The 24,559-nt window shown below is 56.4% G+C and overlaps 9 protein-coding genes across 9 annotated transcripts; 4 read left to right on the top strand and 5 right to left on the bottom strand.

Annotated features, from left to right (window-relative positions):
* Positions 1 to 44: 44 nt before the first annotated feature.
* Positions 45 to 4,255, bottom strand: SMC5 (uncharacterized protein; the record flags this gene model as incomplete). Its single annotated transcript, XM_060599292.1, has 21 exons — positions 45 to 380; positions 417 to 698; positions 742 to 861; positions 898 to 1,013; positions 1,049 to 1,133; positions 1,236 to 1,360; positions 1,398 to 1,470; positions 1,513 to 1,655; positions 1,691 to 1,871; positions 1,904 to 2,002; positions 2,050 to 2,140; positions 2,298 to 2,435; positions 2,475 to 2,596; positions 2,633 to 2,812; positions 2,850 to 2,961; positions 2,996 to 3,141; positions 3,178 to 3,282; positions 3,318 to 3,471; positions 3,513 to 3,739; positions 3,813 to 3,978; positions 4,014 to 4,255. 21 exons carry the CDS (start codon positions 4,253 to 4,255, stop codon positions 45 to 47), a joined length of 3,243 nt encoding a protein of 1,080 aa, XP_060456000.1.
* Positions 4,256 to 4,636: 381 nt separating this feature from the next.
* Positions 4,637 to 5,465, top strand: CcaverHIS019_0308040 (uncharacterized protein; the record flags this gene model as incomplete). The annotated part of the gene is made up of 4 exons (XM_060599291.1): positions 4,637 to 4,639; positions 4,686 to 4,727; positions 5,258 to 5,406; positions 5,453 to 5,465. 4 exons carry the CDS (start codon positions 4,637 to 4,639, stop codon positions 5,463 to 5,465), a joined length of 207 nt encoding a protein of 68 aa, XP_060455999.1.
* A 224-nt stretch (positions 5,466 to 5,689) lies between these two features.
* CcaverHIS019_0308030 (uncharacterized protein) lies at positions 5,690 to 6,155 on the top strand (the record flags this gene model as incomplete). The annotated part of the gene is made up of 4 exons (XM_060599290.1): positions 5,690 to 5,786; positions 5,818 to 5,875; positions 5,915 to 5,943; positions 5,980 to 6,155. 4 exons carry the CDS (start codon positions 5,690 to 5,692, stop codon positions 6,153 to 6,155), a joined length of 360 nt encoding a protein of 119 aa, XP_060455998.1.
* Positions 6,156 to 6,422: 267 nt separating this feature from the next.
* On the top strand, positions 6,423 to 8,306 carry DPS1 (uncharacterized protein; the record flags this gene model as incomplete). The annotated part of the gene is made up of 7 exons (XM_060599288.1): positions 6,423 to 6,666; positions 6,702 to 6,794; positions 6,833 to 6,960; positions 6,997 to 7,164; positions 7,198 to 7,932; positions 7,966 to 8,035; positions 8,071 to 8,306. 7 exons carry the CDS (start codon positions 6,423 to 6,425, stop codon positions 8,304 to 8,306), a joined length of 1,674 nt encoding a protein of 557 aa, XP_060455997.1.
* Positions 8,307 to 9,420: 1,114 nt separating this feature from the next.
* CcaverHIS019_0308010 (uncharacterized protein) lies at positions 9,421 to 9,701 on the bottom strand (the record flags this gene model as incomplete). The annotated part of the gene is made up of 2 exons (XM_060599287.1): positions 9,421 to 9,588; positions 9,624 to 9,701. 2 exons carry the CDS (start codon positions 9,699 to 9,701, stop codon positions 9,421 to 9,423), a joined length of 246 nt encoding a protein of 81 aa, XP_060455996.1.
* Positions 9,702 to 10,937: 1,236 nt separating this feature from the next.
* On the bottom strand, positions 10,938 to 14,791 carry TEF3 (uncharacterized protein; the record flags this gene model as incomplete). The annotated part of the gene is made up of 5 exons (XM_060599286.1): positions 10,938 to 10,998; positions 11,044 to 13,982; positions 14,041 to 14,227; positions 14,317 to 14,377; positions 14,740 to 14,791. The coding sequence occupies 5 exons, from the start codon at positions 14,789 to 14,791 to the stop codon at positions 10,938 to 10,940; spliced, it is 3,300 nt and encodes a 1,099-aa protein (XP_060455995.1).
* Positions 14,792 to 17,541: 2,750 nt separating this feature from the next.
* On the top strand, positions 17,542 to 21,543 carry CcaverHIS019_0307990 (uncharacterized protein; the record flags this gene model as incomplete). The annotated part of the gene is made up of 16 exons (XM_060599285.1): positions 17,542 to 18,116; positions 18,157 to 18,385; positions 18,423 to 18,629; positions 18,668 to 18,728; positions 18,762 to 18,866; positions 18,901 to 18,984; positions 19,019 to 19,340; positions 19,375 to 19,571; positions 19,608 to 19,824; positions 19,881 to 20,065; positions 20,323 to 20,630; positions 20,676 to 20,777; positions 20,818 to 20,829; positions 20,873 to 20,921; positions 21,255 to 21,352; positions 21,388 to 21,543. The coding sequence occupies 16 exons, from the start codon at positions 17,542 to 17,544 to the stop codon at positions 21,541 to 21,543; spliced, it is 2,907 nt and encodes a 968-aa protein (XP_060455994.1).
* A 150-nt stretch (positions 21,544 to 21,693) lies between these two features.
* rpl22 (uncharacterized protein) lies at positions 21,694 to 22,321 on the bottom strand (the record flags this gene model as incomplete). The annotated part of the gene is made up of 5 exons (XM_060599284.1): positions 21,694 to 21,772; positions 21,809 to 21,861; positions 21,921 to 21,946; positions 22,017 to 22,200; positions 22,319 to 22,321. 5 exons carry the CDS (start codon positions 22,319 to 22,321, stop codon positions 21,694 to 21,696), a joined length of 345 nt encoding a protein of 114 aa, XP_060455993.1.
* Positions 22,322 to 22,434: 113 nt separating this feature from the next.
* Positions 22,435 to 24,559, bottom strand: CcaverHIS019_0307970 (uncharacterized protein; the record flags this gene model as incomplete). Its single annotated transcript, XM_060599283.1, has 9 exons — positions 22,435 to 22,440; positions 22,481 to 22,549; positions 22,585 to 22,919; positions 22,958 to 23,057; positions 23,109 to 23,391; positions 23,428 to 23,756; positions 23,791 to 24,090; positions 24,131 to 24,382; positions 24,422 to 24,559. The coding sequence occupies 9 exons, from the start codon at positions 24,557 to 24,559 to the stop codon at positions 22,435 to 22,437; spliced, it is 1,812 nt and encodes a 603-aa protein (XP_060455992.1).

Here is a 24,559-nt window from a genome sequence, read left to right as displayed (position 1 = left end):
TAGTATATCAACCACACATCGTAACCGAGCAAATGAGGCACAGACTATCTGGTCGCGACCATGTTGTGCTTGTAGGTCGCCAGACGGGCAGAGAGCGCGCCAAAGTTGATGTCTGCCGAGTCGGGTAGGTACGACCCGTTGCTGACAGTGAGGACACGCATATTCTCGTGATAGTCGAGGTCGGTGAGGAGCTTGGGCGTGATCAGGAAATACTGCCCAGTGTTGTCACCGCCTGTGCAGGTCACCTTGACCATCTGGTTGTGCACACTGCGCTCTGCGCGCGCGTCCATTCCCTGATTGATTTCGTCGACGAGCGAGAACGGCGTGCGAGCCATCTCGGAAAGACTCATCAAGTATGTGACAGTGGCGAGAGAGCGTTCCTAAAGGTTAGTTTCAGATGAGATCGTTGCACTCACTCCTCCAGACTGGCGGCTGGCCCTCAGAACCTCGAGATCCTGCCCGTCGCGGTAGCTGACGAGAATCTCGATTCCCCACTCGGCGTAGTTGCCGGGTACGCGACTAACGCGCACCTCGCCCGTACAACCGATACGCTCGAATGCCGACGAAAACTTTGCACTCGTCTCTTGCACCAGACTATCGAGCGCGGGGTTGAAGTTGGACAAGATAGAGGAGACTGCGTGACGGAGCTGCTCAAACTGCGCCTCGGTTGTCGAAACATCGTGCTCCTTGGCTTCCAACTGCGTTGTCAGCGTGCTCTGAACGGGATTTGGTGGAACTCACGTCGTCCTTAAGACGGTGATATCGCTCGATGGTATTCCCGTCAACATTGAGAGATAGCTCGAGCTGCGCCTGGATGTCGTGGACGGCAGCCCTGGCCTCCTCCACAGATTTTGTCGTGTTCTTCCTATCAGTCCGTGTAACGCCCCAGTCACTCACCGCACCGGCTGCCTGGGCCTCTCCCCGGTATTCGTTGGGCATCTGGTCGAGAATTTGTTTCACATTGTTGAGCAGGTACGTCTGGCGGTCCTTGGCCCGTTTCAGTGCCTCCACGTCTGCGAGTCAGAGCCAGTATGGAAATCATGCTCACGCTCGTCATGTTCTTTGCCCAACGTTTCTATTCTCCCTTCACGCTTGTTGGAGACCTCGTCGACAGCTAGCAGATTACTTGCAGCCTGGCATTGGACCAAGACACCCTTGTCGAGAGTTCCACAGACGTCAACCATTTTGGTGGCCGACGACAGGACGAATCAGCTCAGCGATATCATGCCACCCACCATGTAGTCCTTCCACGCCTCGAACGCGCTCTTGGCATGCGTTTCGATCTGGTCGCGGAGGCTTTTACGCTGGGCTTCCGCGGTTGGTCTGCTACGAAGGTCCTTCAGACGGTTCTGATAACGCTCTGTAGTGTCAACGGGCTCCTGTCAGGGAATGCTCACCCAGATTCTGTCCAGCCAGGTCTGACTTGTTGAGCTCCTCGCGCAGCTTCCGGATGTCGACTTCAGATTGACCCTGTCTATTAACGTCTACTGCGAACCAAAACCAACAACGCACTTGGACATCCTTGAACGCCTGGATCTTTGCGTTGGATTGCTCAATGTCAAGCTTGACCTTGGCTTGCGGTTGTTCCAGAGCGCGCTGGCGTCGCCGAAGGTCGGCCATTTGGTCGGCGATCCGCTTGACAGCATCCTGATCCACTGGTCATGAGCATGAGGAATACACCAATACGCACCAGTCATGCCGAGGAAGGAGCGCTGGCCAGCAGGTAATGCGTTTGTCGTGATTTGCATATCACGTTTGCCGTATCGCGACTGGACTGCACGGCTGAAATGCGTTGATGAGAACCAGGTCAGGATGTTTGCCCGAAGCAGACGCTCGGGGCTGAGTTGGTTGTGTGGCTTCAGAGTGATACCCTGCTGTTAGATGATCAATCGCCACAACGCACGATGCGATCCAGTTGACCAACTTGGCATAGGAAAGTGCGCATGGCAGGTTCCGCCTCCATGAAGTCGACAACAAAGCCATCGAGTCCGAGATCTGCCATCTGTAAACGCGTCAGACACAAGCATCACAAAGAACAAAAAGGCGTACTTGGTCAGGCGGTGCATGGGGCGGGCCAGGATTCGCCGCCTCAATGGTAGCAAGGTTGAGTCTGACAGCCCCGCCGTTCGGAGTGCGCATCCTGTTAAGCTTGAGCAATGTCGAATAATCTTCCTGGTTTTGACAAACAAAGGTCTGGGTAAACACAAGCACCGAAAAGATGTCATACCTTTCGAGTTGGGCCCATCATGCTGTTCTCAACGAGCTTGGCATATCGCTTGTCTGGGACATTAAGTGACATAAGTGGAGGGTAGAGCACGCGGTCCCGGAGTTTGTCTTGGTTGTTCTCAATCCACGTCACGGCGAACTCGATGGAAGGGTCACTGTTGAACACTGCTCGCCGGCGGTGAGCCTCGACATTGGAGTTCTCGGCCTCCCTAGGGGATTAGAACGATTTCACACACTGAAGGGCTCACTCTTGGCTGAGAAGGTTCATGTTGACGGTGATGTCGCTCAATTCGCTGCGAATGCGCTCCAGCTCCGTATGTTGATTCTGTCTCTGTGCGTCTGCCGCTCGCTTGTCGCTACCAGCCTTTTGCTAAAAAGTCAGCTGGTGTCCCATGCTGCTACTCACTTGGGCCTTGAGTTTGACGTCGAGCTGTGATCGAATCGCTTCCTTATCCGAGTCGGGGCTTTCGAGGATCTCCTGCTGTTTACGGATTAAGCTCTCCGTGTTCCTGATCTGGTCGCGGATGCCCCTGGCATTGTCGTTGACGGCCTCGAGTTCGCCGGCGAGACCATCAGCATGACGCATCTGCGCTCGGTCAACGAAGCTGCAATTTGGCACTTACAGCACTGCGATGAGACCGGTCAGACTTCTCGAGATCCGCTGCTTCTCTCCTAAGGCCGTCCTCGAGCCTTGCGCGAACTCCCTGTGCCTTCTTTTCCTTCTGCACTTGTGCCCTGCGGTGAGCATTGGCAAGTCTTCGGCTCTTACTGTTGAAGTTCACGAAGAGGGGCTTGCTGCCGGTGCATGCTCTTTAGCTTCTCCTTGACCTTGTTTGCTGCCTTTTTGTGTTCCGCGGCCTTGGCCATGGAGTCCTTCCATAGCACCGACGCAGCCTCTACCTCTGCAATGTGGAGCTTTAACATTAGCTGCGACTGTACCATGGATCTCACCTGCTTCTTCAAACCCTGCTGTCGCTCGTAGTTGCGAACTTCCGGTTCCAGTTCGTCGACCTGAAGTCGCAGCGTGTCACGCCTCTGCGTCTTCGCAGTGAGAGACTGCAAGTTAACCAGAGCAAAGACATGAAACCCACGGTTTCAACTTCCCGCGCCGTCTTGCCGTTTGCGACCAGGTCCTCGTGCCACTGTGATAGATGCGGGTCACCCGCCGCGCGCATCGTCTCCTTGAGCACAGTGACGGGGTTCATCTTGGCAAAGTCGGCGACCTTATCCTGGGGGAGGAAGGAGCTATGGGTCAGCGAGCGGGCGCTTTGACTGCCAGCGCATACCAGAGGTTGTCGGCTTGGACGCCAAAGCTCTGAATGAGGTTCTGAATTTCCTTGCGCGTGGACGCCTTGCTGTTGAGCTTCCACTCCGACTTGTCCGAGTCGCGTCCGAACCGGCGCCAGATGACGGGATTCGCCTTGCGTTTATGGCCCTTGAGCTCAATTTCAATCTCGGCGACCTCTGTGCCTTGCTTGACGTATGAGCGCACATCATGTGCGCGGCCCATCACCTGTTGTCAGCTCGGCCCAAAAAAACAAAGGAAGGAAAGAAGCCCTCTCTGCCATAGGAAACTGCGCCCTCACCTTTGGGTGGAAGCCGAGGCCAATGGCGATGGCAGCGGCGATAGAGCTCTTGCCAGTGCCATTAGGCCCTAGGATCATGTTGAGATGAGGACCAGGCCGGAACTCGACGTGGTCGTAGGTCATGAAACCCGTGATCTTGACACGCACGATCGAGCCGGCAACGTAGCTATTGTCAACATGAGGTCGGTGGAAGTGTCTCACCCGTCCTCTCCGCGCTCCAGCTCTGGACGGTAGGCCTGTTGCACGACAAACTCGTCGTCGCCGCTTTCCGTGCCTTCGTCACTGTCCGGGACGATGGCCCGGCCTTTGCCCTTGACTCGTGATGGGGACTGGGACGCGTCCATGGAGCTGTTGCGCGCGCGGCGCCTTACTGGCGACTGCGCCTCGAATTCGTCGTCATCCGATACGTCTTGTACGCGGCGCTTAAGGCGGCGCTGAGACATGTTGTTCGGACAGAAAGAGGGGTGGAAATGGAGAGTGAAGGTGTAGGATCAGGAGGGAAGATGACAACAAGTTTGTAGATGATGTAACCCGGTCCAAGGTTAAGTGTGGTTCCCTGGATCCTGGATCCCTGGAACTGAACTCTTGATGATAACAAGTCAAGACGCGAATCAGGCACGAATCGATTCCACGTGGGTTATCACGAAAAAGGTTGAAAATGAGGTGTCATGTCCCGAAATCATCGCTAAACTTTTCGTTAACTCCGACACCTTGGACTTGCCTGATTGGGAAGGTGTACGGTTGCCACCTGGGTCTGGCTGGCCAAGGGTGGTTGGATGGTCAACGAGACTCGGCAGCCCTTCCCTTCAACCAGCAACAACAAAATGGTGAGCACCCCGCCAGCGGTAGTGAGAGCGTCGCTAACGTCAACAGGAGTCCAGCAAGACCCCCGTCAAGCTCGCTCGTGTCCTCAAGGTGCGTCGCGTCGCGATGATCGCTGTTTCCCGCGCGTTGGTGGAAGGATTCGATGGGGAAGACGGAAGGATGGCAGGACAGAGTGATGGCGGGCGGCCAGATCAGGATGAAGGGGCTGGGAGTGCGCGCGATCGTGGAGCATCCGTCGGTGCGAATGCGCGTGTGGATGCGCTAGGATCGCGTGCGGAGAGGTGGAACTGGCATCGAGGCGGTCCGCGCATGTGGGCGCCGGACGTGGACCACCACGCCGACCACCGCTTCGCGCGCTCTGCGCATCCCAGCGAGGAGGATTCTGTGTGGAGGGTGCGCACAGATGAGGAGCAGGATGTGTGCGCGCAGGGGATGGGATCGTTGTCTCGCCGCCCAGAGTGAATGCTGACCTTGTGCTTTCTTCGACACCGAATTTCTTTCCGTGCTTCACGACCCGTTTATCACACGTCCCCATCCCTTCTCCCACCGCTTCCCGACCGCTTCTCGATTACGCACGCGCTCTCGCCATTCTCCACTCGATCCTTGCTTTTCCTCTACAGGTCCTCGGCCGCACCGGCTCGCGTGGTGGTGTCACCCAGGTCCGCGTCGAGTTCATGGACGACACTTCGCGCTCCATCATCCGCAACGTCAAGGGCCCCGTCCGCGTCAACGACATCCTCGCTCTCCTCGAGTCGGAGCGTGAGGCCCGGTGAGTACCTTGGGCTATGGCTTCATGAACCCCCGCTGACGTGCAGCCGCCTCCGTTAAACACCTGGGATGGTTGTAGAGGAGTGTACAGCGTGGTAGTGTCTCTTGCCCTACGGGGCTATGCGATCCGGCATTCATATCATAGCTGTGCGTGCGTCGGCGCGCGCGGTGGTTTGGGTCATCAGATTGAGCGTTGCGCATCATGAACATGACAGTTGCTTCCGCCTGGATTTGTCAGAAGCTTAGATCGAAACTCGCCAGCTGTCAGCGTTCACCCACCCACCATGTCTGGCGACGTGCAGATGGCATCCACAGAGTCGCCAACACCCAAGGCATGGGCACCTCCGCGAGAGCTCCGACGCCAACAGGTGCTGCCTGACCGTGAGGGTTAGCGCTGCTCGATCTAATACAGGCGCATCGACTCGTGAGGACATTGCCAACGCGTTGGGCAAGGAGTCAGATCCCACACGGTAAGCTTCCAAGGTTCCAAGCCGCGGGGCTGACAAGAGAATGGGCATCTTCCTGTGCCTTCTGGACGGTGCGGAGCGGGAGCTGTGGTGTAGACTGACAACAGAACGCCCTCACCTCCACCCATCGCTTCAAGCTCTCCATGCACACCGCGCACGCGTACACGGGCGCCCAGTGCCAGACCCTACGCGAGAGTCACCGGGCCAGGGCTCAGAGTGGACAGCGTGGAAGCTCACGCCTGAAGAGGAGGCCCGGCGAGCAGCGTGGCTGGCCCATCCTTGAGCCCGGTCAGGAACAACGAAAGCCAGCTCGACTCGAACCCAGATCTGCGCTGAGTCGACACCCTTGTATCTAGTCACTTGAACTTAGTCATAGTAATGTACATGCATCTCTCGAGTCCCGTGTGAACTGTGCGGTGGTCAGCACGAGCAACCGGCCCATTATCCGGAAATGGATCGAACATCCACCGCCAGAGGACGAAACGAGTCGCAAATACTTTTCCTGAAATGCAAAGTGGAGGACTCTGAAACTACTTTCGTACCATCCACAATGTCCGAGCAGCCTCAGAACCCCGCCCAGCCTCCTGCTGCCGCCCCCGCCGAGGGTGGCCCCGCCGCCCCCTCCAAGTCGGAGATTAAGAAGCGCGCCAAGGAGGCTGAGAAGGCCAAGAAGGCCGCTGAGAGAGCCGCCCGCGAGGAGGAGGAACGCAGGAAGCGCGAAGCCGCTGCGTCCGTAGACAACGCCTCGCAGAACTACGGCAAGCTGCCCCTGCACCAGTCGCAGGAGCGCCTTGGTAAGACCTGAGAGAGGGCCGCGTCTGATAGCCAGGCCGCCAGTACCTCCAGTTCGACAAGATCTCGGACGCCGATGTCGGCAAGCAGGTCGTGTTCCGTGCGCGCATGCACAACACCCGCGCTCAGGGTGAGTCGGGCAGTGCGCGATGGGCCTACTGACAACAGGCGCCAAGATGGTCTTCCTCCAGTTCCGCCAGCAGACCGAGACGCTCCAGGGCGTGCTTGTCCAGTCCAAGGACACTGACGAGCACCAGGTCTCGAAGCAGATGCTCAAGTATGCGATCACCGTTCCCGTGAGCTTTGCAGGTACCATGCGGTGCTGATAGCAGGCCGAGTCCATTGTCATTGTTGAGGGTGTGATCAAGGCGGCTGAGGTCAAGTCGTGCACGATCCAGACGTACGAGGTCTCGGTCCAGAAGCTCTACACTGCCGTAGAGGCCCAGACCCTCCCCTTCTCGATGGCCGATGCGTCGCGTGACGAGGCCGACTTCCAGAAGGTACACCAAGTCACTGAGTTTGGCTGACAGCAGGCGGAGCTCGACGAGAACCTCCAGTACTCGCGCGTCAACCTCACCACCCGCCTCGACCACCGTGTCATGGACCTGCGCACGCCCGCTAACCAGGCCATCTTCCGCATGCAATCGGGCATCTGCCAGCTGTTCCGTGACCACCTCAACGGCCTCGGCTTTGTCGAGATTCACACCCCCAAGCTCCAGGGCGCTGCCACCGAGTCGGGAGCGTCCGTCTTCAAGGTTAAGTACTTTGAAGGGGAGGCGTTCCTCGCCCAGTCGCCCCAGCTCGCCAAGCAGATGTGCATTGCTGCCGACATGGAGCGCGTGTACGAGATCGCCCCCGTGTTCCGTGCCGAGAACTCGAACACTCACCGTCACATGACCGAGTTTATGGGCCTCGATCTCGAGATGGCCATCACCGAGCACTACCACGAGGCGCTCGAGGTCATCGACTCGATGCTCAAGGCCATCTTCCACGGCCTCAAGGGCAAGTTTGGCAAGGAGATCGAGGTCATCCGCCGCCAGTTCCCCAGCGAGGACTTTGTCGTGCTCGACAAGACGCCGATCATCGAGTTCAAGGAGGCTGTGAAGATGCTCCAGGAGGCCGGCGCAACCGAGTCGGACGGCTCGGCCCTCCAGGACAACGCCGACCTTAGCACTGAGAACGAAAAGTTCCTCGGCAAGCTCGTCAAGGAGAAGTACAACGGTGCCGACTACTACATTGTCGACAAGTTCCCCTCCGACTTCCGTCCCGTAAGCAGCCTCTTACTGCAAGGCTGACCGCAGTTCTACTCCATGCCCACCCCCGGGAACCCTGCGACTGTCAACTCGTACGACATCTACATGCGCGGAGAAGGTTCGTAACCAGCAGCTGGTCCCGCTGACCGTCAGAGATCCTTTCCGGCGCCCAGCGTATCCACGACCCCGAGTTCCTCACTCAGCGCATCAAGGAGCTCGGCATGAACCCGGACGAGCTGAAGGACTACATTGACGCCTTCCGCCTCGGCTGCCCTCCCCACGCCGGAGGTGGTATCGGTCTCGAGCGTGTGCTCATGTTCTACCTCGGCCTTGGCAACATTCGCCGCGCCTCGCTCTTCCCCCGCGACCCCAAGCGCCTTAAGCCTTGATCTGTCTGATGTCCACTTTATCTGAGCTTAAAACGTGATCGTACCGATATGCATAGCCTGGTTTTTTGCGCGGCCTCGTGGGATGGGTTGGTGTGTGGCTTCAGGCGTTGTCGACCCGAGAGGGCTTTGAGAACATCATCTACCCGTCTGGAAGATCCTTCCACCCTCATGTCCATTACCTGCTCGCTCCATTCCGACAGCTACTCCCACTCCCTGCTCCTGTCAGTGATGTTCACCCCCAATACGAAACTGTGGATCATCGTTCTGTTGCGGATTATCTTGCCGGTCCCTTGAGAGGCCATCCCTCTTCGGCCTGTCACCCAAGTCCAGACGTATCGTGTCTGCTGGAATGTATTTCATCACCACAACAGGCAAACGTTCGACTATGAGTAAGATGGAGGCAAGGGGCAGTTTCCGAATACTTCTGGACTCGTCTGTTGTCGAGTCCAGGCATGGGCGTTGGGTGACATGCTCCATCTGAATCTGTGCTGTCAGGAAGTCGGATCCACACATCGCCCCAGTCATGTTGGGTTACTTCCGTTTCAGCATCACTCGTCACTGACCACCAGACGAATTGCTAGTCCTGCAGAACCTATATCCGTCTCTCTGAGAGTTGGGCAAGGGCGCACACACTGTCCATTCCGGGGGAGCGACATTTGTGGCACTCGTTGCCACAGTGCCTTGTCTGAATGGTGGCTCTCGGGCGTCGGTGGCTCTCCCGTCCTGTCCATACCGCAGGGAATTTAGTAATAGCTAGAGTACATTACCCAAGTATCGACAGCAATGGAATGCTGCGTGTGGTCACACTATATATGTATGCTGTGCTATAGAGAGGGGATTATGTATAGTTACTGTTTCATTCAATTAACTAAACGAGCCGAAATAGGTTAAGGAGATTATATGCAAGTGGCGTTCGTGATGGCACACCGGTTGCATGTGTGCATTTCGCTAGACGATGGCATTACGGGCCAATGCAGCCGCCGCCTCCTCGAAGTTGGTGACGCCGAACTCGTCGTTGAGATCTGGCTGATCGTGCTGACACAGTCGCCGTCGCTCGGCGACTGTGTTGGCAAACGCCACAGCAAGGCGCCGGAAAACTCCTCGGCGGCGCACCTCACGACAGCCCTGTCGCGATTGCGGCGTCGGCGTTATTGGACCTGATGGCCTTGAAGAGACGCTCGGCCGCTTTGGGGTTGTTGTGGAAGAACTCAGGGTGGTGGGCCCACAACGCGGACGTCTCGTTGATCGCCGACGAGAACCACAGTTGCGGGACTGTGGCGCGCTTCGGAGCAGGTTTGTCCATGCTCCGAAACGCACCACAGCGGATGGTGTCTCCCTTGCGCGGTTGGTGATGGCCTTGCGGCTGAATCGAATGGGAATGTCGGCGCGGAGCATGTTCAAGATGGCTTGAACAGCCCCAGCCGGGAGTTGTTGCCCCTTGCGGCATGCGGCATACATGCATGATAACCACGTTACCTTGGCTGGTTCGTGCACGACAACGGCCTAGCAGACGGCGCGCGCGGCCGAGTCCGACAACAGGAGGATGTCATTTAGTGTCCCCAAGTTGCGCGGACATCGGGAGGCCAATAGGCCGTTGAAGTCGTTAAAGGACGGGGCCAAGGTGATGTGGCAGTGCGATGTGCGGCTGTCGGCCAGCTCTCGCCATGTGGATGTCGATCCACTGCCACCCGTCCAGGCGAAACGCGTTTGGCGCTCGTCGTCCTCGTCGACTTCATGGCTACGACTGATCTCGCGGCCGGCGTTGGCATCGATGTACATGCCACCAGTTGGTGCGACTGGCGAAGCGTCCACCGTCTCGTCCTCCAGGTATCCGTGTTGGTGTACTCACAAGAGGTGGCAAATGATGCCGACATTCTACTTTATGTTTTATCAAATAAGTGGAGGAGGCGCTGGCGCGTAAGCGACGGCTGGGTCGTTGTTTGGAATGGGTAGAAGGTGGTGAAGAGATGGAGAGGTGAACGTACCAGGTTTGAGGTGAATTTTGGTTCAGAAGAACAGTAGAAGACGCTTCCCAGTCTATATGAGAGTAGAAAGCCTACGGACGCTACTGTACATAAAGCCGCTCCTCGGACAAGAAAAGGTCTGGCCAGGGTGGGGAGATGATATGGATTGATGGGACCAAAGGTCGTCACCTTGGTTAGTTTGGCTGGTAGCTCGCTGCTCTTAGCTCTACCAGTACATGTGAGAAAGGCATTCAATTTCAGACCATCGTCGAGCAACATGTTACAAGTTGCGAGGAGTGAATTAGACGCAAATCATGACTAATCGTCATGATAGGCCCAGTAGACTAGAAGGGGACTGGGGAGGAGACGGTTGACGTTGACTTATAAGAAGAGTCCACTCTTCACTCTGGAACGGGGGGCTTGAGTGGTATTGTCGGATCACGTGATAGCGAATTGTTAGTTGAACAAGTTGGCAGGCGCCAATCAGGTACCTGCAGTGGTTGTGAAAAGTACAGTATTCTCTTTCCACACTCATCAACGACATTGTAAAGAGAGTCAGTGCATAGGGAGCGACTAATTATCACAATGACGGTCCCCATAGGTCTACCGGTCTAAGAGTACAGAAGAATGCCAAGGAATCCACTACACGACGATGAGTTTCTTGAGCTTAGAACTCCTCCTCGTCGGTGAACACCTCCTCGCCACGCTTGCGACGAGCCATGCGGTCCCTGCAAAGTCAGCAATGATTCAACAACAGCATTATTCAAGCTCACTTCTTCTTCTTGCGGAGCTCCGCAGCGTTCAGCTTCTTCGCCTTCTTGGCCTTGACGATGGGGTTGCCGAGCGCGTCGTACTCGATCTCCTCCTCGTCGCCCTCCTTCTTGTCGATGCGGGCACCGGAGCCCTGGCCCTCGACCCAGTTGTGGCCGGAGGCGACAAGGTAACCGTTGTTCATGGCCCACACCTCAGAGCAGACACCCTCCGAGAACTCCTTGTTGTGGGTAATGACGAGGACACCACCCTCGAAGTTCTTGAGGGCCGCAGTGAGAGCGGCGAGCGACTCGCGGTCGAGGTAGTTGGTAGGCTCGTCAAGGCAGATGATGTGAGGGCGACGCCACGTAGCGGCACCAAGGACGACCTTGACCTTCTGGCCACCCGAGAGACCACGCATCGAGTTGTGGGTAACGAACTCGGCCTCGAGGCCGAAGTCCTCAAAGTGCTTCTCGATCTCGCGACGGACGAGAGGGCGCATGAGACCCAGGCGCTGGGCCTCACGGGTGTCAAGCTCGAGAACCTTCTTCTCGAACCCACGCGAGATAAGCTCGTCGCGCGACAGCCACATGTTCTCGGCCGACGACTGGCCCTTGAACGAGACCTCGTACTCGTAAGACTGCTTGAGCTTCTTACGGGCAACGAGCTCGTCGATGGTGCGCTTGACGCCCTCGATGACGACGACGGCACCCTCGGCCATCTTCTTCTTCTCCTCCTCGGTGAGGACACGAGAAGCCTTGCTGAGCTCCTCGAGGTCCTCACCGGTCTGGTAGCGCCAGAGCATGTACTCGAGAGGAGTCTTGTCGAGGTGGTGGTCAATGTGGTGGAAGGCGTGCTGGGCAACGTAACCAATGACGAGGTTAGGGTGCTTCCAGACAGTGCCGCCGAGGTTGGGCTCGGTCTCGCCGGTAAGGAGCTTGACGAGAGTCGACTTGCCCGAACCGTTGGGACCGAGAACGGCGACACGCGACGAGAGCGAGACCTGGAGGTTGATGTTGTAGAGCTGCTGGACCTTCGAGCCAGGGTACTGGAACGAGACGTCCTTCATCTTCATCAGCGACTTCTCCTTGGTCTTGACACCGTCAAGAAGAGGGGGGTTGGGGAGCTTGAACTGGTAGTCCTCGGCCACGTCGAGCTGGAAGTACGAGCGGGCCTCGGGGACGTGCTCAACAAACTTCTCAAGGTTGCCGGGGTAACGCTTGAGCTTGAAGTTGTTAAGGTGAAGGGTGTCGGTGATGGTGCGGTTAAGGAAGTCCGAGTCGTGCGAGACCATGATCGACGTGCACTGGGTGAGCGACGTAAGGTAGTCGACCAGCCAGGTGATGTTGATGACGTCGAGGTGGTTGGTGGGCTCGTCGAGGAGGAGAATGTCGGCCTTGAAGATGATGGCGCGGGCAAGTGCAAGCTTCATCTTCCAACCGCCCGAGAGCGAGCCGATGGTCTCGGTCTGGCGCTTCTCGTCGAAGCCGACGGCCTCGAGAGTCTTGACCATCTCCTCCTCAGTCGCGACGGCGGTGAGGCGGGGGTCGGCCTTGACCCAGTCGATAATCGAGATGGTCTCCTCCGAGCCATCGATGTCGTGGGCAACGTACCAGGTGCGGACGACCGACGGGTCGGGGAAGCCCTCAACCTGGTTGTTGACAATGGCGTTCATAAGAGTCGACTTGCCCGAACCGTTACGGCCGAGGAGACCGTAGCGGTGGCCACGCTTGAGGCGCATCGAGGCGTGGTGAAGAAGAATCTTGGCACCGTAGGCAAGGTTGAACTGCTCAATGTTGCAGAGGTCTTCACCCTCCTCCTCGTCGTCAAACTTGATGTCGTCGGTAGTCTCCTCGTCGGCCTTCTTCTGGAGAAGTTCACGGACAGCCGGGAGGACATCGGTGCCAACAGCAGAGAGCTGGGCAAGAGGGGGGACAGCAGCCTCCCAGGTCTTCTGGTCGTAGATGTGGGCGTTGCAGATGGCAGCGGCGTAGACACCAGCCTGGGCGATACCGCTGTGGGTGGGGTCGATCACCGGGCCACCGAGCTTCTTGATGAAGTCAGCGAGCTCGGCAGCGAGTGCAGGGCCCTCGGCAACACGGAGGGGAGGAAGGTCGGTGCCGTCCGAGTCGGCAGGGACCTTGCCGATGCGGCGGAGGGTGACGATAGCACGGCCGGCAACGGCACGGGCCTCCGGGTCACCGATGGTGTCCTGGACCTTGATGAGGCGGGGGAGGAGCTGGGGGAGGAAGGGGCGAACAGTGTACTCAGAGTCGACAAGCTTGGACATGTTGTCGGCAATGAGGGAGACCTTACGCTTAATGGCGGTCTGACGCTCGTCGAGGCCACGAACAAGAAGGGGCGCGAGGAGCGAGATGGTGGGAGCAGTCACCTCAGCGACGAAGGTGGTGGCACCGAGCGCCTTGACAGCGTTGGGGACCTCCTCGACGGGGTTGATAAGAGCCTTCTTGAGCTCGGGGATGAAGCGGATAATGTCGGGGTTCTCGCAGAGCTTGCACACCTTGTCAAGAGCCTTGGTCGCGGCCTTGGCGACCTTGTCCTTGGTGTCGTGAACACCGTTGGCGAGGACAGGGACAAGGATGGGGGTGGCGAGGGCCATCTGGGTAGGCGCGGCAGTGGTGAGGGTCGAGATGAGGCTGAAGCCAATCTTCTTCTCCTGCCACTTGCCCGACTTGGCGACACGGTCGGTGATGAGGGGGAGGATGACCTGGGTACCCCAAGGGTTCATGTTCTGAACGGTCGACTTGAGCGCAGCCTCGCAAGCCTCGGCAACGGGCTTCTCCTTGTCGGCGACGCCGGCGAGGAGAGCGGCAAGAAGACCGTCCTGCGAGCCGTTGATAAGGTAAGGCTCGAGGAGCTGCATGGCACCGTTCTCGATCAGAGTCGAGACGGCGGCGGCAGCGCCCTCACGGGCGGCGGCGTTCTTCTTGTTGCTCAGGGCCTAATGCGGTGTTAGTAACCAGGGCTCAAATTTTAAAGCCACTAAAAATCCAACATACCTTGAGCGAAGCGTCGGCAAAGCCAATCTGGCCAAGAGCCTCGACACCGTTGGCCTTGACAAACGTGGCAAGGCTAAGCGAAGCCTCGTCACGGCCAGCCTTGTCGGCGACGAAGATCGACTGAACGTCGAACTTGCCCTTGGCGGGAGCGGATGCGGACTGAGCAGCGGGCGCCATCATTGGATAACTAAAAGGTCAGCAGTGATACTTGAGGAGGCAAACATTCGAGATCGACTAGTGATCATCGAAGAGGGTAGCAGTGTAGATGATACTCACCTAGATTGCAAGGGGGGATGATAAAGTGAGATGGGGGAAGAAATATTTTTGTGCTCGAAAGCTTTTCAACGCCTAGAGTGTTTTAGACGACAAAGAGAGACGTCTTTGTCTAAACGTGTGTTGTTGAGTTGTTGAAGCAGTAAACTGCCTTTTGGGAGAATGGGCGGAGTTGAGAGGGGGAGAGGGAGAAAAGGGGGGAGATGGATGAGAGAGTGAGATAGAGAGGAGGAGAGAGTGAGACAGGAAGAAAGAGGGGGCAAATGGGGTGGAGCCTTCGCCACTTAAGTAACAATCTTCACCCTGTATTCCCCTCTACCCTTGGTCACCATTCCTTTTCAAGCACGCTGGTTGGCTCCTTTGTCACATTTCACTTGCTGACGGGGGCAAATTTTTTATAATCCCCTTTGAATGGGCGTGTTTTACCCTGAATTGGCCCAACGGTTAGCCCATGACGCCCAGTAGCCCAGACAATCATAGTGTCTGAGTGGCGACAGTTTGAGGAGGAAGAGCAGAGGTTGATTTGAATTCCAAACTTGTACAATAAATTCAGTAATTAGTAATCATTAACATTGAATACGGGTCAAGTCGGGCTTGAATAGTACACTCGACTGGTCAGCCCCATTGCCTTACAAGCATACACCACACGACACCCCACCCGGTGGTCCTCCGATCCGCCGACCATTAGCGATTTGTGTGGCAGTTACTCTAGACTACTCGTAGACGTGTAGACTAGTAGCAGCCACTGACCGCCCACTTGACTCGGTTTCATGACACGACTGATTGGCTAAAATTGCCTAATCGATCATGGATCATGGCTAATAGCTAATGGGCCTTGGGTAACACAAGCATCTCATATCTTGTGTCTTACACTAAAGACATTCACCAATTCACCAACACTCGTACAGTGCTGTACTGTACAGCCGCCACCCAGTTCGATATTCATTACATGCTATTCATAACATCATAACATTCAATACGACATAATGTCACCTTTCCACCAGCCTTCATATTGAAATGCGCTGGCATTGAGATGCGGCGCTCCCAAACACTACTGTACTATTCCGATGTTCTAACTTGGCACGCGGGCCAAATACGCCCGGCCGCCCTCCCGCCCGGCCCTTTCAACACACCATCGCTTCTGAACATGGACAATTGATCCGAGGATTGCAAGGTCGTCGGAGGTGAATCTGAGAGGTGTTAGTTTAGAATACCCAAGGATCCAAGAGCCAATCGAGCCGAGAACGGGTTTAAACGGTCAATGGGTTTCAGGGTAGAACGCATCATCGATCCTCATGACACTGCAAAATTCCCTGAGCCCGATGCACAAGACCCGAGGGTTACTGATCGCCACTTGGCCACTATCCCATCGCACTTGTGTTCCGTATAGTATAACCGGTCAGGCAGTCAGTCGGTCAGGAGGTCAGGTGGTCAGACCACTGGTCTCTCTAGCAATAGCTGCCATTCCAGATACCCCAAGCCCACTACTAGTACGTTCATGGGGACACTGGATGGGGTTGACGTGGGGCCAGACATTCGCCACCGTATCTCTTGGCCATAGAGTGGCTCTTGCTAGCCTCTGGTCTCCTGCCCCATGAGGTACGACAATCCGCCGTTACCGTCTTGTCAGCCAGGCTTGCCAGGTGAGCCCCGAATAACGCACACAGCTATCGCTGCTTCTCGGCCGGTGGCCGGTGGCCAACGGACAGCGGGCAGCGGATGACGGTCGGATGACGCGTCGACTAGACCCAACATCCGTTGTCCCGGTCTGGTTGGGAATCTACGGAACTAGCATATCCAGCATTGTCATCATCGCGTTTGTGCGTTCACAAGAGAACAGATTGTCCGTCCTGCCCGCCCCGACCGACAAGTCTCAAATTGGGCGGGAACTCTTGACATACTCCAATACTCCAATGCACCCGTGGCTTCGACAAGCGGGCATTCATACCGCAGATCGGTGCGACTCTGCGGTCCAACGGCGAGGATTGTATTCCCTTTACAAGTGGAGTTGAGCCTGGGCCCATGTTTTTCAATCTCGCTAGTGAGCATACGGTACGTATAATACCTTATGTAGATTCTGCTGCATACCTGGAGATCCAAGATCCAGTTGAGCCAAGACTAGTACTGGCCTTTGCACCCAATCAATCGCACCATTACTTGCATCGTCACATCGTCACACGGTACAGACCTTTTGTCTTATCTCTGCATCTTTGGACGCTCCTAACAATTCTCAAGTTCTCGAACCAACTTGCATCGTTGGGCCTGAATGCTGCTGACACTTGCCACCTCGAAGGCTGTTGCGATCATTCTCCTACCTCGGCTCTTGCCAAACCTTGTCAGCTTTGAGGACGGGGCGTCACGCGTTGCCACCTGCTTCCAGCAATCTCGGAGGGCGTTTAGGATATTCAGCTCATCCTCGCATTGCAACCAAAGCGGCTGCCACCAGGTATGAAAAGGTTCGTGGCTGCTTTCTGTCCTCGATCGCCTCAATTGTTTGTTGCTTCTGCCTCACTTTAATGCGTTGGTTTTCGGATCATGCCGGCGGCCAGAGACATTCAAACCAGCGGCTAAACTTGAAACCAATTGCCTGTCTCGCGTCCCTTGCATGGGCTTGCATGGTTGTGGCAATAACACCTCCCACCCGAGTGATCAGGAGGCCAAGAAGTTTGAAGCACAAGGTCAAGTGGCCAGCATGAGGGATGAGGGATGATTGGGTAAGGTTGTTGGAAGGAAGATGTAACGCCGCACCGTCATTTGGCCAGAGCAGTAGTGGAGTTTGACCCTGATGCCGATCCAGCTGATGACCTTTGGACATTGTATAGCAAAGGGGCGCTGAGTGATGGCAGCGCAGTATGCTAGAGTGTTATTACTAGACACAGCTTGCATCTCATCATCATCATCTACATACTGGACGAGACACTGACTGCCACGTACTCTACGCTTCATAGATTGACTGGCTGTTTATTTTGCCATAGTTGAACAAAACAGCATGCGTGCGCTCTCATCTGGAGAGAGTTTGTCGGTTAGCTCCGAGGTTCTGCGAAAGGTTGCACGTGGCGTTGTACCTTCCTTACCTGGTGGCGCGTTGAATGGCAAAGGACCAGATGACTTGAAATCAAGGAGCAGAGAGCTCCAACTGACCTCCCGCCCACCAACTACCCTTTGCTCACCCCACCTTCACTCTTCTACTCTTACTCTCCATCTTGGACTTCCGGATCTCTTCTCACCATGTCTGATAACAGACCCATTCCCTCCGAGGTTGGCTCGTCTTCCAGCCCCAGTAGAGCAATCGCGTCAGTCACCTCTGGCACTCCTCGACTCGCCCAAATTCCACCTCGTAATGGAGCTGCTGGTTCCTTCCAGGCCGCGCGCTCTGTGGGCCGTGACAGCGGCATCCAGCGTACCGCGACTCCGCCTCCTGGTTCTGACACGGATCTCGGAACCAAAGCTCCGGTTGCGGAGCCGTCGCAGCCAAAGTCGGCCCTCACTGCCGCCTTGGGCAAATCGAGCACTGGCAAAGACGCCGCCTCAACCCCTGACCATGCAAGCGGCTCTGCAACTCCCGCCAACCCAGACGAGTCTGCGTTCTCCAATCTCGCCGAGGTCCCCGACGAGGAGAAGGCCCGCGTGCTTCGCCGCCATCTGGTGTCCGCCGAAGAACGTGGTGGCGGGTCCAAGGTCGCGACGCCAGGTCAAGATGCCACACCCGTGGAAGACAGCAGCCAGGCGGGCGACAGCTCTGTGGTGCAGGCGCCCGAAGAATCCTTCCCCATCCCGTACGACGCACCAGGAGGCGATGTAACGTACGTCACAGTCACAAGGAAGATCAAAGCTGACAGTTAGCCACAGCCTGTACAAGTGGCAGCAGGGTGCTAGACCGCGCCGCCCCAGCCGTGCTGCATCATTCTCGCACGCGGATCGCTCGGGTATCATTGACCCCGCTGTTACACAGATGAAGGAGCCTGGAGGCTTCCGACGTAACTTCTTGTCAGCAAGGGCACAGGAGCGCGGCGATGAGGTTCCGCCCATGATCCGCAACGTCGTCGACTTCCTCTTCCTTTATGGCCACTTTGTAAGGTTGCTGATTCGTCTTTAATACTGACCGCCAGGCTGGTGAAGACCTAGACGAGGACGAAGACGTCGATGACGACGACGAGCTTGCAGAGGCGGAGGAGGGCATGGATGGCTCTGCTGCCCGTGCTGGTCCTGCTTCTGAACGCACGCCTCTCCTCCAGCGGACCATGAGCAAAAACCGCAGACGTTCCAAGAGCGTCCACAATCAGGGGACGGCGAGCGTCACTCAGGCCGTGCTCATGGTGAGTCACATGCGTCAGTGCATCAACTGATCTGTCAGCTTCTAAAGGGCTTTGTCGGAACGGGCGTCCTCTTCATGGGCAAGGCCTTCTACAACGGAGGTGAGTGGGTTTGTCAGTCTGTTCTAACGGCAGGTATCCTCTTTTCGACTGTAGTGCTTCTCGCGATTGGCGCCATCTCGCTCTGGTCTTTCCTTCTCCTTGTCCAGACCTGGATGAAGGTCCCCGGTTCCTTTGGAGGTTGGTGATCTTGTGGCATGAGCTGACCCCGCAGACATCGGAGGGCAGCTGTATGGCAACTGGCTCCGTATCACCATCCTGTTCTCGATCACCGTGTCCCAGATTGGGTTCGTGGCAGGTGGGTAACAGCTACAGGATCAAGCTCATACCAGCGTACACCATCTTCATCGCCGAGAACCTCAGGGCCTTCTTCCTTGCAGTAACAGACTGCAAGCTGGACATCCCAACTTCCGCCCTTATCTTCGCCCAGCTGTTCCTCTTCCTTCCTCTCGCCATGATCCGCAACCTAGCCAAGCTCTCTGGTACCGCCCTTGTCGCCGATGCCTTCATCTTGATCGGCCTCATTTACATCGCCTCGTCCGAGATTGGGACTATTGTGGAGAAGGGTGTTGCACCTGATGTTGTCCTGTTCAACCCCGACCATTTCCCGCTCCTCATTGGAACTGCCGTGTTTGCGTTCGAGGGAGTCGGACTGTAGGTGCTCTGTAAGGTCGTCACTGAAACACAGCGTGATTCCGATCACGGAGACAATGAAGGAGCCGCAGAAGTTCTCGCGCGCACTCTCGGGTGTCTTACTCTTCGTCGCTGTGCTGTTCTCGACTTTCGGCGTCCTCGGCTACGCCGCGTACGGCAGCGAGGTCCAGACCGTGGTTCTCGTCAACCTACCACAGCAGGAGAAGTTTGTGCAAGTATCCCAGTTCCTCTGTACGTCCTCTGTTCCGGTTGCTTACTGATACGTAGACTCTATCGCCATTCTTCTCTCGATCCCTCTCCAGCTCTTCCCAGCAGTCCGCATCATGGAGACGGGTCTCTTCTCCCGCAGTGGAAAACACAACCGCCGCGTCAAATGGCAGAAGAATGTCTTCCGCGCCGGTACTGTAATCTTCTGCTCACTCCTGTCCTGGGCGGGTTCGTCCGAGCTTGACAAATTTGTGTCTCTGGTCGGCGCTTTCGCATGGTGAGTGAGACACGCCGCCGGCCCAACAGATTTGGTCCAAGCTGACTGTACCTCAGTCTTCCGCTATGCTTCATTTATCCTCCTATGCTGCACCTGCGCGGATGTGCAACCACACGTACGGCCAAGGCCCTTGACTACCTGTTGCTGGCCTTTGGCATCGTGGTTGGTGTCTACTCGACAGTTCAGACCCTTCGTAGTCTGTTTGCCCCAAGCAATGGGGACTCACCAACGTTTGGCAAATGTTAGTATGTAACCGTATAGTTTGAACGATGCTTCCACGTGTGTGAGGGTCCCTGTGCCTTGTGCCTGAGATTGTCGCATCTGGGTATTGTGGAGAGGGAGACAAAGGAATGACCCTCCACATTCCCTCGTCACTTCATCAGTGAACAGAACAATCGCCACTATTCATCCTCTGCCAACCTCAACTCCTCTCTCACCGTTTGACTCCTCACTTTTCCACTGCTTAGTGGGCGCAGCCATTAGGTTAAGTCATAGAAGTGTTCTCGCTTCCAAGTCCTTCGATGTCGACACCGCAAGCCTTCACCATTAGTTCCGAGGCCCTTGCTCGCTTCCCAGCCGCCATCCAAAGGACGATTGTCGACGTTGTCCAGTCTGAACTGGAGAAAGCTAGGAGCAACTGCATTCAGGTGCTCGCGAGCCCGCCTCGAGCGGAGCCTGCTTCCGCGCAAGAACCTCGAGCCCCAATGGATGAGGCCTGGCAACGTGAAGCAACCCGCTTCGTGCACTCGATTGAGGGGTTCCTCAACTCATGCCCGAGCGTCAAGCGAGGCCCGAATTTCAAAGCAGTGAGTGCTTCGGACAGTTGAGTATCCACACTGCTGATGGGCCAGAACTCGAAGCATATCTTAGAGGATGCCTTCCGGAGGTCGCAGTTCCTCAACAAAGCGGAGTGTCGAATTGTGGCCAAGGCAGCGGGGTTGTCTTCTCAACAGGTACGTTGCAATCCTTAAGTCTGATTGTTGATTACGCCAGGTCCGCACATGGGTCAGTCGAGCCCTCGTCTGGACTGCTTTATTGACGAATGCAGTTCCAGAACAAGCGTAATCGTTCCTCTAAGAAGCCGTCCAAAGCCACTGGTAAGCGGCCCTCACCCGGCCATTCCAGCAAGTCAGCTTCCAGAGCAATTCCCTCGCCTCTCGCTTCTGTGACGACCACTGCTTCTCGGGCGGCGTCATGCTCGACCGCCGGGTCGAATGGTTTTGCTTACCAAGCGCCGCCGGTTGAGACTGACCTGGCCTCGGGATCCAAAGTGATACTTGCAGTGCCTCACCGCATTCAAGAAGTTGGCCTCGCAATGCAAGGTGCGTACTCATTCACCCTTCATCTGATAACCTCAGGTGGTGCCTCTCATGTCTTGTCCTTGGGGCCCGCATCGTATTGTCCGGCGGTAAGCGACGCTTCATCGGCAGGAGAAGCTCAGTTGTGGTTTGAGGATGTGGTCGGCCGTCCAGGGTCCCCGTCGCTCCACACTCCAACTGCCGACTGGGACTGGAGCAAGATCCACCAAGTGAGTGAAGGCTGATAGAGGTATTGATGAACCAGAGTCTGTGGCTGCAGTACGCGGGCCCAAGCGCTGGTGTTATGTGGGACCCGCCACAGGTCCAGGGTGACAGCTGGCTGCCTCGCGACACAGCGGCGCTTGCCATGGCCGCCTCCAATTTCATAGATTTTCAGGAGCCTGCCACCGAATCTAAATAGTCACAAACTCGCAAGGCACGTGACAGAGAACAAGGCGGGGCCCAGAAGAGATAGCCTACGTCCCGCACAGTACGAAAGTGCAGATAGATCACACGCAGTAGATGTCCATCAAAGATCCCAGTGTACACACTACGGCGCTCAGTGAGCATATTACTCCTCGTCGTCGGCCTCGTCCTGGTCGACCTTGAAGTAACGCAGCGAGTAGGTGTCCTTGGAGGTGGCAACAACACTGGCATGTCAGCTCACGAAAAAAAAGTTCACGTACCGGAGGAAGTTCTCGAACGAGTTCTTCTTGAGGTGCTTCTTCGTAAGGTACTGCTTGGTTAGCCGGCTTTTTCATTGTCACTTGCCTTCAGGTAGCGCTTCGAGAAGGGGACCTGCGACGTGAGGACGAGCTTGTTGGCTGTATCGAGTCAGAGGCGGTCTGGGTGCCAACTTCGCACGAGTACCATCTAGGCATTCGCAGCACTTACCCTCCTTCGTGATCTGGATGGAGTCACCAAGCTGGCCGGTCTTGCCGTCGACCTTGATGCGGTCGTGAAGGAACTTCTCGAAAGAGGCAGGGTCGAAGACGTTGTCGTTGACGGGGACCGAGTAGTCAACGTAGAACTTGTGCAGGGCCTTGCCCGCGTTCTTGGTGGAGGAAGTGGCCTTGGGCTGTAGGGAACGCGTCAGAACAAACGATCGGCAGATGCGGGGAGAGAATGCCTCAGAGGACGATGGTGACAACGTGGATGGCCATGCAGATGCAGGCAGCGTTAGGTTGGAGACGTACCATGTCTACAGGTGATTTCTGCAAAACGATGGTTATTGTGTGGAAGAAACGAAGATAGAGGCTGCATAAAACTGAAAACGGCATGACCGGCGTTTCGGGATTTATCTAGTGGCATCTCAACCCTGATGTCAGGAACATAACACGACGACCTCCATTACTTACCAGTGCCTGGCGGAAACGCAACAACGGTGCAAGATCCTTCACAGGACACGCAAGTCGTAAGAAGTCGTGCTGCGTGTCAACTAATGCTAGTCGATGGATCATACCTTGAGCAGCTCAGTTGAAGTCGCACGGAAGTTGACGTCCACACATAGGCAGACACTCAGGAAGTGCTTCAAGTCCTGGCTCAGTTTGTCGGGTTGCTTGAGTGTGGGTGTGCCGTTGGTCGCAATGAGATAGAGAGCTTTGAGAGGCTCCTCGTCAAGATAGGGTGGTTCGTTCTCGATCATCTCGATGGCCATGATGCCCAACGACCAGATGTCAACCTTCGAGCCGTACTCCTTCTGCTTCACCACTTCCGGTGCCATCCAATACGGAGTGCCGACCATTGTCGCCCGCTTCGACTTCTGGTCTGTGAGTTTGGCGCAGAAACCGAAATCGGCTGCTATGTCAGTGAAGTCTCCGTGACGTCAGGCTCACTGATCTTGACCTCGCCGAAAGCATTCATTAGCAGATTGTCAGACTTAATGTCGCGATGAATGATGGAGCGCGAATGCAGATGCTGCAGCCCGCGACATGTCTGATTCTGTCAGTTGACCCATCACGTTCGTCAGCTCTGGTTATAGCTCACCTCGAGACAGATCGAGGCAATCTGGTCCTCGGCCAACTTGTTGTTTTCGATGACGTCTGTGAGGGCGCCGCCCTCCATGTACTCCATGACAACCCAGAGCTCGGTGTTCTTGACGAGGAACGCTTCCAGGAAGTTGACGACGTTGGGATGCTGAGACTCTTTCATGACGATAATCTCGTTGACAATAAGTTCCTTGCGAGGTTGTTGTGCAAGGTCCATTTGCTTGATGGCCACCTTCTTGCCAGTAGCAAGAGTCTTGGCGACAAAGACCATCCCAGACGCGCTGTTGTTCAGCGCTGGTAACAGGACCATGACTCACCCTTGTCCCACTTTCTTGATCTTGGCGTACATCGTTGATGGGTCGTCGGAGCTTACCACAGATCGCAGCTTGTCCATGATCTGGGCCTCGTTCATCGTACTGATCCTTCGTTCAACTGGCCTAGAAGCAGCGGGCGCAGCTGTCGCTGGAGTAGTGGCAGGCCCACCAGTCTCGGCAGGCTTCGCCCGCTGTTGGGTTGGTGCTGCGTTGGGCGCCATGGCCGGCGAGGCTGTCGGCTCGGTAGGCCTGCCAGGAGGAGCAACAGGCGGGCGTGGTGGTGGGGGGGCCTTGCGCTCCGCAGCAAGCTGAGGCTTCGGGACCGGCTTGGGCTGTTCGTCAGAAAGGATATCTAGAGTAGCTCACCTCATCACGCGTGGCTTCCATTTGCCTTGAAGGCGTGGGTTGCGCAGGGTAAGCGTCCCTTGAGGGTGTTTGCTGTGGAGGCTGTTGCTGCATGCGATACCCAGTGCCGTCAACGAACCGCGGCGCCGAAGAGGGCTGTCGCTCTGGTATAGATGCGGCTGGCGGGGGATAATCGGACTGCATCATTTGCTGGTTTGTGTAGAACTGCAGGACGTCGAGGACGGCCTCTGGATGGCGAGCAGCTTCCTCCTTAGTGATCGCAGACGAAGTAAGAAGCTTTGACCATTGAGGCGGTAGCCCCTGCGAGATGTCAGTCAGGTTCGTCAATCCAGTCACGTACGGTGAAGCCCCCAGACACCGGATCAAAGCCGACGTGCACTTGGTGAACGAAGTTGGTGGGCCGGCTGACGCCCATGAGCGGCGAGCGCGAGTAGATGTCTTCCATCCAGCCGTAGAGCTCTTCGTCGGAGCGGAACGCGAAGAACATCAACTTGTCTTTGATCTCAACCTCGATACAGAAGGGCTTGGCGTCGACACGCTGAACATCGACGACGTCGACCAGCTGGAGAACGAGGGAGGGGGAGGACGATTGCTGGAGTCAGGTTGCGAGCAGTTGAGCTGCAAAACGTACCTCATTCTTGAAGATCTGCAGCTCGTTAATGGTGAGGACGAGCCATTTCTTGCTCCATAGGAAGCTCCTGATGCCTTCCTCCTTGACACTCGCTGCACCTGTTCGAACGATGGCGCTGATAGCCTCATTCGAAGGCAT

The sequence above is a fragment of the Cutaneotrichosporon cavernicola genome (genome assembly GCF_030864355.1).
Source record: "Cutaneotrichosporon cavernicola HIS019 DNA, chromosome: 3".
Classification (NCBI taxonomy): domain Eukaryota; kingdom Fungi; phylum Basidiomycota; class Tremellomycetes; order Trichosporonales; family Trichosporonaceae; genus Cutaneotrichosporon; species Cutaneotrichosporon cavernicola.
The sequence above is the reverse complement of the archived record's forward strand: the minus strand, read 5'-3'. Positions and strand labels throughout refer to the sequence as shown.